The following is a 12,273-nucleotide window of genomic DNA, read 5'->3' on the forward strand; positions in this document are numbered from 1 at the left end:
TGTACTCTAGCATAGAAAGGTTACATGCATCCTGTCGTTTGGTTTTCATTAGCATTCATCCATAGAAGTCAGTGGTGTGAATCCACTTTCGTACCAATTCTTCAAAGTCGACTGAAAACCACTCGTTTCTTGATGCACAGAGCGCATCCCGGTGATCGCACCCACAATCCGTAGTTGCTCTTTGAGGTAGCCGTCCAACTCCTCGGAGCCATGGGGCGCTTCTCTTGCGACGGTCAATGGGAATATCAGGGAACGTGCCCAGGCCGAATATTGGAATCGTTGGTTGAGGTCGCCACGCCATTGGCCCGGTCTGAGTGTGGCCGGCACAGTCGAGCACACGTCTATTATAGTCTGTCTTGCATTGGCGGAAGCTTCGCTTCTCCAAGCTTGGATAGTCTCCGGCACTTCTGAAACAGGTGAAGTGGAGGAGATGTACGAGCTGGCGCCCGAGACAAGCATGGTCGCTACCTTGAGGCGCATCATGCGCAGACAGTTCCATGCCTGTGCAATCCGGTGGCTTTTGAAAGTGTGGTTCGGTATGGAGGAGAAGTCTTGCATGTCAGAAGATGTCCGCTGGGTCAACTCGGTGTCTGCCTGGAAATCAAAGGCGCCGCGATAGGTCCGGGGCATGATCACCAATAGATACTGCAGATCGGAGTCTGCATCCCGCAAGGATTCCAGGTCCGACGGTGTGACGCGAGACTCGTCAAAGCTCGCATTCAATTCCGCGAGCCGTTCATACATGGACCAGAACTGCGCCTGGGGGCCTTGGTTGAGCCAGGATACAGAGTAGAGAGTGTTGAGTTCGGGCGGCGGTGGAAGGCAACGGTTCAGATAGTCCATTTGCATGGCGCCGATTATGTGATGGAGAAGGCTTTGGCCAGGGGCGTTGTAGAACAATGACGGAGGACAGGATGCCAATATTGCCATTGCTCCACGCACATGTTTGGACCACACCTCTGCTGCCTCTTGGGAACTTTCCATAGAGATGGCTGCAAAGAGCGCCAGGAGCAATACCGAGGCGATCGTCTCTGGCGTTGCCATTGTCTGCGGGGACTGCAGCGCGGCCGTCGTCAGCGACAACGCATGGCCGTATCGTTCGTGTGAGAGGCGCTGCATGTCGTCTCGGCGTTGATCATTGGCCATATATGCCAGCGCAGCTGCTTCAAAGCTCGCCCCTATCGAGGTTGGCCGATCCCGGGACATGTACAGGCCCGGGAGGTATTCAAGGTACAAGCCGTCGGAGTAAGAGCAGAAGAACATGTTAATGGCCCGCGCGGATGCGGGCTCGATTAGGAGTTGCATCCGCGGCGAGGGTATCAACTCCTGAAGCACTTGACAAACCGGCACTCGCTGAGACTCGGGTCCGCCCTCGACGTCTGACGAAAACGAGAGCGATTGGGGGCTCTGCGCCCGCGCCTTCCGCGTCACGGTATCTGTTTCGTGCCGGAACATGAGGTCCAGCTCATCTCGATATCCGCCGCATATGGCGTGCACATTCAGGCATTGAGAGCAGGCGGGACGACGCCGATCACACTGCACGCGAATGGTGAGTCTTGGTGGAAGCCATGGATCCGTGCTGTCTTACCTTGATGCGCCGTTGGCGGCAAAGTTTGCATGCGGTGGATGGCTTCCCGCGATATACCATGGTCAGGCAAGGGTAGTTGTGCGTTGGCCTGCAGTGGCAGCTTGAAATCCTTCCAAGCGTGGGGATGATGTGGTGATTGTTGCTGGTAGGGGTGAAAGCAGGAAGTCTCCGCCTGTTGATTCTTCGCCGTGGGGGCCATCTGACCTGAGACGCTTTCAGGCCACCACAGGTAAATCCTAATTTTTCTGGAGTCATCTGGGACAAGAGAGAGGTATGGACATTGGTTGAACTTGGCATGTCTGGGATATATTCGCCTAGCTTGATGGATGGCCAGTAGATATATACCTTGTCTGCGGTAGAGCATACCTTAATTCTTTATCGCATCCCGGCTGGGGGCCTAATGTTCTGTGGAGCTTCGGAGGAAGCAGCTTATCTTTGCATCACGACTTTTAGGTTCCTGGGGAATTACTCTCGTCTTGTATCGGAATATGCAGGCAGGCCTTGTTGAGGCGTTTCCTTCATTGGCGCTCACTATGAACGAAAGTGACTTTTTATTACCACCACTGTGAGTGCGATCAGGACACTATTGATGCCTATCGTCTGGTTCTCTTGTATATCGGACTGAGGACCGATGTATAGACAGAGTGTTCGCCGCACACACTGCATTTCCTCTAAGCTCCGGAGTGATGTCGATTTATCTCTTCCAAGAAGGTCTGGACCAACCAGCCATGGTAGAGACGCTACTCTTTTTGAGCGCCGCGAGCCACACGGCAACCTTGAAGACGGTTGATGCCTCGCCACGTTTACTCCATCAGTCAATGCAGGACACACTTCAGTTGCGCTGGCAGGCATTGAAATCATTGAAATCTCTTCAGGGCCTACTGATGAGCTCCTCCAGTGGCTTCTCACAGGTGACCATCTCGGTCATCGCGCACCTGCTTGGTGTCGAAGTATGCGTATCGTCCCGCAAGCACAGGATTTTGCTGACCGTCTGATCAGTGCGCCCAGGCTAATGTCGACGCCGTCGAAGCCCATATTGCTGGACTGCAGCAAGTGGTAAACGCCCTAGGCGGGCTGGAAACTTTGAATATCCGCACACTGGTGATTGTATTCTGGTAAGCTTACACCGCGGAACCTTGCCGATTGACACACTCATGCGTCTCCAGCTGTGATTTCATGAAGGCGTTCGTCACATCCTCACCTCCTAATTTTGAGATCCCCAAAATGTCGATATTGACAGACCCTGCCCATTGCCTCATCTGCTTGGGAAACACTTCTTCACTTCTTCGTGGTTACAAGCTCTTCCTGAAGAGCTGGCAACGATCGTCAAAGGGTTTCGAAATGTCATCTCTTATCACGAGCGCCTGGTTGAGGTCGGTTCTCGACATATGCCTGTTGAAAACCATTACCTGGTCTTCCTGAGTCATCGATTGTATTCGCTGCTGTAAAATGCGATGACCTTCTGCAGAGAACAGCGCCTGATCTTCTCTTCTGGGCATTATTCCTTGGCAGGCTGGTGTCCATCGGCCTAGAAGGACATGACTGGTTTTTGGCACGTCTTGACGAGATTACAGAGAGCATGGACATCCGAATTGGGACCAAGAAGTTTCGGTCCTGCAGGAACTTTTCTTCGTATGCCGCTCAGCAGATGAGATTGCCAAAGAGCTCTGGGCGTCGATGTTGTGCTTCGGAGAGACCCCGTTTATGCGCCCTGCTAATTCGTGAACAATGGGTGATGGATTTTCGTTCTAACAAACCACTTCCAGGCGCTCCTATTAGTTCTCAGACAGCGGCCCCCACTGGCTTTGAGATAAATCCCTGCCAAGTAACGAACTGGCCCGCAATTGAACAAATTCCAAATTAGCCGTTTACGACAGACTAGACTTGGATAGCCTGTCTAGGCGTCAATTTGAAGAGGTATCTAGCCCCCACGAAAATCTCTGGCTGGGATATGCATGATGTGAGGTCTACGGTGTAAGTATGATTAAGGTTCATGTTTCCCCGGGCGTTGTCGCTCGCTATGATATCAACTGCCAAGGGTTAGTTATTAACTAACTAGTTAACTAGAACCGGCATGGGGCAATGTAAGGCTGTGGCCCCCAACATCCGATTTAACCGGCGACACCGAAACTAGACCCCGTTGGGGGATCTACATCATCATATCATTGGCGGGCGAGAAGTCGTCTCGACTATGTAGTGGAGCAACTTAACGGCGCAGCTTATATGGATCTTCCGCTTTCCTATCCAGACTAACACCTTCCTAAAAGAGGTTACGCTCATATAGTCGAGACGGTGCAGGGGACCTCCATAGGGGTTCCAAAGCATTTTTGTGGCAGGTATATCAAGCAAAAGTGCTTAACACCGTTTCATAGCTGTTACTTCTTACCGTGTAGCTATCATGTAGGTAGCTGTGTGGGTAAGTATATCTGTGAATATCTTTGAAGAATGATGAATTGAAATGGGGTTCCAAACGGGGAGTATCAACCCGCTACTCAGATAGTTCCCCCAGAGCCCCTGTCTACATCCATGGATATTTCATATTCTGATTACAATATTCATGCCAAGGCCGCGACACGTAAGGCACACATCAGACTCCACTGCCCCATGTATATTAAACTCTGGTTGCCTTCAAGATTTGAAATTCTTCTGCAAAAACCGAGAGCGACCCCTAATGGCTTCCCCACAGTAGTAATTGAAGGGCCGCACAGCCACCAGGGCACTTTAGGTGTGGTTTAGCGTGGGAAGTGGAGTCTGGTAGCCCGTTAGGGCTCCACCTCTCGTTCCCGTTTAGCAGCGTTATGTCTAAAGCATGATTATCTCCACCCAAACCAGTGCAGTACGGTGGGCCAGTGATTGATACTACATTTCTAGGCGGCCACCACCTGTCTTGGCTGAGACCCCGTTGAAATGGCGGGGCTGAGTCGGAACCGTAGCGTTGGAACTGAGTACCAGCGATCGGCGCTCTCGCCTCAGTTTGAGGACCATTATATCCGAGGCCTATGAGGTGACAACATTTGTTCGTTAGAAAAATTGAATGAAAGGCTTTTATAATGTGCCCATCACCACCCAGCATCAAGAAAAAGAGCCAAAGAGTGTAGCAGAGATCTTCGTGAATGATTAATGCATTGTCCATATTATTGAATGATGATACATAACAACCAATTGCTGGTCACCGCCTGCCCACTGTCGCTCGGGTCAAAATGACAAATTATAATCGCATGCCGCTGGGTGTCAAGACGCCCAAAGTGGCCCTCCCACCCCCCGCCTCATCCATCAATGCCAGATCATCCGGCGTGACTGTCGTTTCGGCGGAAAATTCGAATCTCGGAGACAGACTGAAAATGGAATTCAAAGCCGGGTCTCGCGCCTGGCACCAGTACTGCCAGCAGATGTGAGCGAGAAAATACGCAATCTCGTATCCCAGATCTGCCATCAAATGGAGGGCCTGGAGGCACCAGAGAAATCGCGCGCGACTTCTGAAGTGGACGAGCGGCTTGCAAGCTAGCAAGATCGAGGGTAAAACCATATCGGAGCCCCCGAGGTTCATTCCATCTTGCATAAAATACGGCAAGGAGCGATAGATCTCGTTTGCATAGTGCGATGTGAGGAGCAGCTCTGTCGATTCGGTAGAGAAGGGGGTGTTTCGATGAGACGAGACGAGGACTTGGGCAGGGTAGATCAACTGCTGGATATTCAGCAGCGTGGCCCAGTAGATCATGTGGAGCTTCCCGTTGTAGAGGGAGGTGAATCTGTAAGGCTTGCCGAATATGTCCTCGACCGGGGGTAGTGGGCATGGCATCTCGCTCGAGGAACAGGGGATTGGCGGTCCGCCGATGACGTGCTGGAGACGAGAATACCATGCGAGAATTTTCTCTTTGTGCACACAGCAATCCCGTAGCAGAGCGACACAGGCAATCAAATCAGAGGTATCAATATGCTCCAGAGCATGTAGAAGGGATACGGTCCCAACGTTCAGCTCAAAGGCTTCGTCAAATGGCGTCCCATCACTCGACTGCAGGAGATAGCTGAAATCTGCGTCAGACCATTGAATCCTGTATATACCAAATATCTTCAAGACCCAGCGTTAGTATGGCGTCGCATAGGTAGAGAGATGTGAAGCACATACAATGCCCAGCTTCTGGACGCTATTATAGACGGCCTTCACAAGGGGACTTGAGGATACGCGAGAATAGTAGTGTTTGACAATCGCGTTAGTGCCCTCGATATGGGCCATATGAGGCATCGGGCCACCAGGGCAGTGAATAGCCTGGAAGTGTTAGAGATCTTCTTCGACGCCCGGGAGATGAAGAGCCTTTACCTCGAACATTTGAAAAATCACCGACGTGTAGAGAATGTCGTCATGACATTGCCCGCGCTGGAGTGCGCCCGCCAGGAGCCGGATGGCCTCGTTATAATGATAGATACCATAGTGTGTCAAAGCTTCGTCGCGGTTGGTCTTGCCCAAAAAGACACATGCCAGCGCCGAGGTGGCTTGCTCCAGCATCTCGCTCCTCGAGGCCTGCAAGAAGTTCATGATCAGGAAGCACCGACTATCGACCTTCTCCAGGCCGACCGTGTTGGAAGGTAAGTAGCTCGCCAGAAAGGCCGAGTATATTTGTGTCCGCTTCTCCGGGCCTGGATTCACGGCCGCTGACGTGCGTAAGGGCTGCGCGCGTCCATGATACCGTTGGACCTGGGCGGTTGACGTCGAGCTCCCGGCTCGCTTGGACTCCGTGGGCTCTGGGGCACAAGTATAATGCGTCAAGAACTCATTGTTGGAATAGCCCTCACAAGGAACCCCGCGCTTGATACATCGTGCGCACTGGGGCTTTTGAAGGTCACACTAGAGTTGCGATAGTTAGCTGCAGTACACCTTATCTCCCTCAATTCATCTTGGGGCTCGCACCTTGACCTTGCGCTTCCTGCACGTAATGCATCCTGCAGACTGCCACGGCTTTCCAGCCATCTTGGTCTTTCTTGGACGTTGCTGAGCTTGTTGTTCCAGGGGAAGCTGCGTTCGGGTTTTGGAGAGAAAAGACGCAAGTAGATGTCGGAGTTAAAGATGTTCGGCCCGTCCTGAAGGATTTGGGTGCTTTTAGTGTCTGCAATTGTGGGAACGGGCGATCCCCTATTCTGAAATAATAAAAAAGAAAACAAGATAAAGGGAACCAAAAACCAGCATGGGGAAAGCCATTTGGCCCCATTTCGCATCCAGTCTCTTCTGCATTTGATCGTCCCTGGGGGCCAGAAAGGTCACTTATTAAGCTGCGCATTTCAGCCACAGTATTCAGCCTTATTATCAAGCTCGTCGAATACAACTGCGCGTGGCTGATTCGTCCAGGGCGCGAATTACCACTCATGAGTGGTTGGCTTCCAAGTCTATACTCTATTTCGCCCGCTACTGCCGACTCTATATCCCCCACGCGTCGTCATTTCATCGCCAACCCGACTATTCGCACCTACGAACAGCACTCATTCGCCTCTAACGCAATCAAGTATGGTGAAAGTGATGTTGCCCAGTCCATGAAAGGTGAGGCTGACAACTGGATCTTGATACCCTTGAATGGAGAACGGAACCTACTATCGCCCGGCTCTCCGCCTCGTTGAGGCTGGTTGAACACATTCATCTAGACTCTCCATGGCTGTCTATTGTCAAATCCTGCGCACGTCATTAAATCAGTTCACGATGCCCACACGAGAGTGAGCAATATAAGAAGTCCGAGGTTTCTGGTGTTGACTCTCAGTGTCCATCCCTTTGGTGAAACACATACACGCTTTGAATCTCAACTCATAATCATGACCGCTCCAGGCAAGCCTCACGTTCTGATTATTGGCCCCGGCCTCGGTGACCTAGCACTGGCCCAGGCTCTTCACCAGCAAGACATACTCGTTGAGGCCTTTCAACCATCTCTCGACCCTCGTTTCCAAGCATGGACTATTGGACACAACAGGTATGCCCTCCTGGGCCTCGCGCTGTGCATCAGCCACTGACACCCACTGGACAGCGTCATCGACGAGCTCATGATGTCTCTCCCATCCCAAACCCCCCACCTCTCAACAGTGGAGGTCTTCCTGCCCTTGGCCCTGCCTACACAGACTACCTTCAACCCGAACCACGGAGCTCAAAGTGCCGGCAACGAGGTCTTCTTCCGCCGCGACGGCCAGTATCTCCAACCCAGACTTGCCAATAATACCCCAGTCCACTTTGACAAGATCGTCAGCACACTCCACGAGGGCGCTGATGGCCGCATCACGGTGCACTTCACGGATAGCACTCGTGCTACCGGCGACATCGTCGTTGGCGCGGAAGGCTTCAGCAGCGCCCTGCGTCAGAACCCCGTGCAGCCGGACCCAGCGCACGTTCTGCCCATGACCACGATGCTGGGTGGTCTCACCGTCCCTGGGAGTGAGTTCGGGCGCCAGCTCGAGCTCAGATACAGCGGGTACGCAACTGGAGATGCGGGACTGCAGAATGACGGCCGGGAGAAGATGTCTGTTGGACTTGGTCCGGCCAGTGCAGATGACCCGTCGGGTGGGTACTACTACTGGTCGATGACAGACGGTACTTCAACGGCGTCGGGCTCGCCACAGTGGCTGTCAAGCGACATGCCAGAAACAGCCTCGGGAGTCATCGAGAAAACAGGTCTCATGCAGCCGGACGTGACGGAGGCCACCCCGTCCTTTCGAGAGCGCGAGATCCAGAGCTTGCCAGCGGGTGATACCACGCTGCTTGGGGATGCTGCGCATTGCATGACTCTTTGTAAGTGCCTCTGCCACTGCATGCTGTCGAGTCGACAGTCGTACTCACTATGGTCGAGCAGTCCGCGGAGAAGGTGGTGTCCAGGCCATGCGCCACGCCCTGCACCTCTCGCGAACGATGGCCAACAGCGGCGCTACCAAGAGCGAAGTCCAGCAGATGATGGCTGAGTACCAGGAGAAGATGCTACGGAAAGGAGGAGATGCAATCGGCCTTTCCCGAGAGCAATGGACAAGGGGCTCAGAGGCAACACGAGCCAGTTGGAGCGCCGAGGGCACAATCCTCCCTCCGCAGAAGGTGTCTGCCGGCGATTGTCCGTTTGTAAAATTAGGCTTCTTTTAAGCCGCGATGGCTCCGTCGGGGAGTGTATACATAGCAACTATCTGATGTATTTTTATAGTTCGAATCCTGATTCAAATCCTCTGTGATTGGTTTACGCGCCGGAAAACCCGCTTCCTCTTGATATTTCCCGCCACTTCCCAATTAGCTGTTCGCGACGTACTCTCGACGTCGGCCTCTTCAGACGGTGCTTCTCCAGGAGCTCGAAAAGTTGCCAATGTTCCTATCGGCCTCATCCAATCGAGGTGATAACGGGATCGTTTAAACAGTTGGTCCGCCTTGCTATTCGGGGCCACGAATATCATTGAATTGGTCTTAGATATATACTCTGGCATTGCCGGGTTCCCAGATCAATCATGTACATGCCACTTTTACAGCTTCTCATTCATAAACTCCGCCACAGTCTTCACAGCCAGATTGACATACTCTTCCTTATCATAAAAGTCCATGTGCGCCGCATTGGGAACAATCACCTTTGTTGCAGCAGCACCGATCTGCTTGGCGAGCCTTTCGGTGTGCCACAGAGAGCCGGCCTTCTCGCCTGCAATCAGCAACGTCGGCTGGTTCAGGTAGAGCTCAGCAAGATGGAACGCATCGTAGCTCAACACGAGCGGCAAGCTGCGAATCAGCATCTTGTTGCAAGCGCGCGGGTGCTGGGCCCTCGGCGTGAGATAGTATTCGTGGGCTTCTTTCAAATCAAACGGAGTCTTGTCATCCAACTGAGGGATGTAGGGAGCAATGGCCAGGTCAGCGCCATTGTTTTCTGCGGCGATTTGCTGCGCCACAAATTTCAGGGTGTCGACATGCTTCTTGGGGTCTTCATCACCAGCCCAGCCGAAACGTGCCGAATCGCCCATGTTGATCATGCTGATAGTAGCGAGGGCCTGGATTCGGTGGTCAGACTTGGTGGCGGCTGTAGCATAATCGCCCCCGGCACAGACGCCAACGACGGCGATCTTGTCGGCATCGACGAAGTCTTGCTTTGCCAGGTAGTCGATCACGCTGTAGATGTCGCTCACTCGGGCTGACGGGTCTTCGAGGAAGCGGGGCTCGCCACCACTTTCACCTTGGTGGGAGGCGTCGTAGCAGACGGTCACAAAGCCATGCTGAGAGAGCTTGCTGGCATAGAGACCGGCCGTCTGCTCCTTCACGCCACCAGCCGGATGGACAACGATGAGTGCAGGGTGTTTGGGGGCCGCCGAGCCTGGGGGTTTGTATAGCAGCCCGGCCAGTTGGATCGGCCCCTTCTGGATCGTGATTGCAGACATGGGAGTGATTTGGCGAAGTGAGTGACGATGTTCAATTATTATCGGGGAGATAGAGCACTCCTTGCTTGAAGTGGACAAGTGTCCCAAAGTGATCTCGAAATTGCGGGGTCCAAAAGCATCCAGATCCGTTCTCACGTGAACTCACCTATACAAGTGAGTAATTTAACTCAGCCTTTGATATTTCGATGGATTTGGAGCTATATATTAAGACTCAGTGCTTGGCAATCTCTGACTATGAACTGAGAAATCTACAGGGTGAAAGTTCCTTAAGCGCCTCCGCCTTCCCCCGCATCGCCAACCGCCTGAGTATCAGTCAACTCCACTGCATCAATCGCCCACGCTTATTCATTCCTTCTCCATAACCTTGGAATTATTGCAACTTTCCGCATCAGTAGATTTCTGCTTTCTTCTTTTCATCAATTGCTTTCCCACTTCATGGCCAGTAGTAAAGTAGCAATCAACGACTTGGACCCCGATCACTGGGGCGCTGTCCAATCTTCGATTCAGCATATCTTGTCGACACAGGTGGCAGAATATACACTTGCTCAGATAGTCGATGGCCTTCCTACAAAACACACCGATAGATATAGGGATCGACCCTATGCACCGGAAGTCGATGAACGCGACAACCCGACTGCCACAGCCTTCAACGTGGTCGCGGAATGGAGATCGACCTTCCATCTAGAGATCCTCACAATCGACTCAGATGTAGGCTTTTCTCTCTTTTTCTCTTTTTTTCTATTTTGGACCCGCGAGCATTGGCTGATTAAGGTGAAGGTCGTCCAGGCGTATCAGAATACCAGCATCGGAACAAGGGATTTCGAGCTTCGTCTCATTGAGATAACTGCTGTCGCAGTCCATACTATCGCCATGTATCTCTTTTTGCATACCAATAAACCTCCCTATAAATTCCCGAAGCTCCCAAATCTTGAACACATGCCAACGGAGCTCATGGTACCGCTACAAGATCTTCCCCAAAAGCCAACTTATCTCTACCATCACAACTACATTGACTATGAACAATATCCTTTGGGGATTGCTGATATGGTGGGATATTGGGCTGAATATCAAATCTTTGGTGGTGTGGTTTTGTTTAACCGAGGCGAGTCAGAGAAAGAGGTACGCGCGCTATTATCCCTATTCGATATATACATAGACATGACCAGGCTAACTATACTACGAAGGCTCGTGATGTCTTTTTCCACCCAAGTGCCGGCTTCAGAGTATTCAAATTGTCGGAGACGCAGATTCATCAATTCATCACCTTTGCCCTTAAGGAGAGAAGTCAGCTACATGTCCATTTCCCATGACAGCCCAGCGACATACACTACGAATCGACGCTGACGACACCTTTGCCCTGCATATCTTTCGTAACAAATATGAGCGCGAACCTCCCGTTGTTGTGCCATGGCTTACTAGTCACCCGAGAAGGATGCTGGAAGATGATCCTAATGCCACGGATATGAAAAAGTTTCTGGATGAGAAGTATGGCGATCCAGACCCCTAATGTTCATACCATGGCTTTGAGGAAATTACATGAAATGTTCAAGTTCTCTATCCGATGGGATGTGCGTCAGGGCCATCCGGTCTCTCATCAAGCCAACAATCAGCCAGGACATATAATCCCACTAGAGAAGAGATCCCCCTCCAAGTATTCAATCATTTCGGCCTGAAATGCATAGTTTAGTACTCTATATTACATACTAGAATTTCCACCAAATACCAATGCAGGGATCATGCCACCGGAACTCCAGACTATAGACAAACAATAGCATCGCGCCTAGTACGCCAATCAAGTCGCACACATCCCGAATCCCCCCGCCCCATCATCAGCAGCAGCAGCAGCGATCATGATTCCTGCCATCTCCTAGCTAACAACCCCCTTCACCATCATCGCTCCCCTCCTCAGAAGGGCCATCCTTAGCTATCATCTTGCTGACCTTGAGTCCCATCGATCGTACTTCAACTCCATGGCTGGCGGTAAAGTGGCAATCAACAATTTGGACCCAGATCACTGGGACGCCGTTCAGCATTCCATTCAACACATTCTGTCGACAAAAATCGCCGAAGACACATTCGCCCAAATAGTGGATGGTATCCCAACGCGGCATGGGGATCGCTACAGGACCCATCCATATACGCCGGAAGTTCACGAACGCGATGACCCTAGCAGCGCTGCATTGGACATGGCAACAACGTGGAGATCGACTTTTCAACCGGAAAGTCTCACAATTGACTCCGAAGTCAGTTTCCATCTCATACCCTTGAGAAAAATATACTAACCTCCGCTATAAAGGTGGTCCAGGGTTTCAAGATACTGC

The 12,273-nt window shown here is 51.9% G+C and overlaps 6 protein-coding genes across 6 annotated transcripts; 3 read left to right on the plus strand and 3 right to left on the minus strand.

The window, feature by feature from the left end:
• Positions 1–48: 48 nt before the first annotated feature.
• On the minus strand, positions 49–1,648 carry N7459_008558 (Zn(II)2Cys6 transcription factor domain-containing protein; the record flags this gene model as incomplete). The annotated part of the gene is made up of 2 exons (XM_056947726.1): positions 49–1,536; positions 1,589–1,648. 2 exons carry the CDS (start codon positions 1,646–1,648, stop codon positions 49–51), a joined length of 1,548 nt encoding a protein of 515 aa, XP_056797236.1.
• Positions 1,649–2,406: 758 nt separating this feature from the next.
• N7459_008559 (uncharacterized protein) lies at positions 2,407–3,313 on the plus strand (the record flags this gene model as incomplete). Its single annotated transcript, XM_056947727.1, has 4 exons — positions 2,407–2,538; positions 2,588–2,703; positions 2,755–2,961; positions 3,163–3,313. The coding sequence occupies 4 exons, from the start codon at positions 2,407–2,409 to the stop codon at positions 3,311–3,313; spliced, it is 606 nt and encodes a 201-aa protein (XP_056797237.1).
• A 1,483-nt stretch (positions 3,314–4,796) lies between these two features.
• N7459_008560 (Zn(II)2Cys6 transcription factor domain-containing protein) lies at positions 4,797–6,554 on the minus strand (the record flags this gene model as incomplete). The annotated part of the gene is made up of 4 exons (XM_056947728.1): positions 4,797–5,657; positions 5,715–5,855; positions 5,907–6,431; positions 6,495–6,554. 4 exons carry the CDS (start codon positions 6,552–6,554, stop codon positions 4,797–4,799), a joined length of 1,587 nt encoding a protein of 528 aa, XP_056797238.1.
• An 830-nt stretch (positions 6,555–7,384) lies between these two features.
• N7459_008561 (FAD-dependent oxidoreductase) lies at positions 7,385–8,687 on the plus strand (the record flags this gene model as incomplete). Its single annotated transcript, XM_056947729.1, has 3 exons — positions 7,385–7,539; positions 7,594–8,348; positions 8,407–8,687. The coding sequence occupies 3 exons, from the start codon at positions 7,385–7,387 to the stop codon at positions 8,685–8,687; spliced, it is 1,191 nt and encodes a 396-aa protein (XP_056797239.1).
• Positions 8,688–9,055: 368 nt separating this feature from the next.
• Positions 9,056–9,952, minus strand: N7459_008562 (alpha/beta hydrolase; the record flags this gene model as incomplete). Its single annotated transcript, XM_056947730.1, has 1 exon — positions 9,056–9,952. One exon carries the CDS (start codon positions 9,950–9,952, stop codon positions 9,056–9,058), a length of 897 nt encoding a protein of 298 aa, XP_056797240.1.
• Positions 9,953–10,387: 435 nt separating this feature from the next.
• N7459_008563 (uncharacterized protein) lies at positions 10,388–11,459 on the plus strand (the record flags this gene model as incomplete). Its single annotated transcript, XM_056947731.1, has 3 exons — positions 10,388–10,660; positions 10,730–11,071; positions 11,271–11,459. The coding sequence occupies 3 exons, from the start codon at positions 10,388–10,390 to the stop codon at positions 11,457–11,459; spliced, it is 804 nt and encodes a 267-aa protein (XP_056797241.1).
• Positions 11,460–12,273: the final 814 nt, after the last annotated feature.

The sequence above is a fragment of the Penicillium hispanicum genome (genome assembly GCF_028827665.1).
Source record: "Penicillium hispanicum strain IBT 35686 chromosome Unknown utg000007l_segment0_segment0, whole genome shotgun sequence".
Taxonomy (NCBI): Eukaryota; Fungi; Ascomycota; class Eurotiomycetes; order Eurotiales; family Aspergillaceae; genus Penicillium; species Penicillium hispanicum.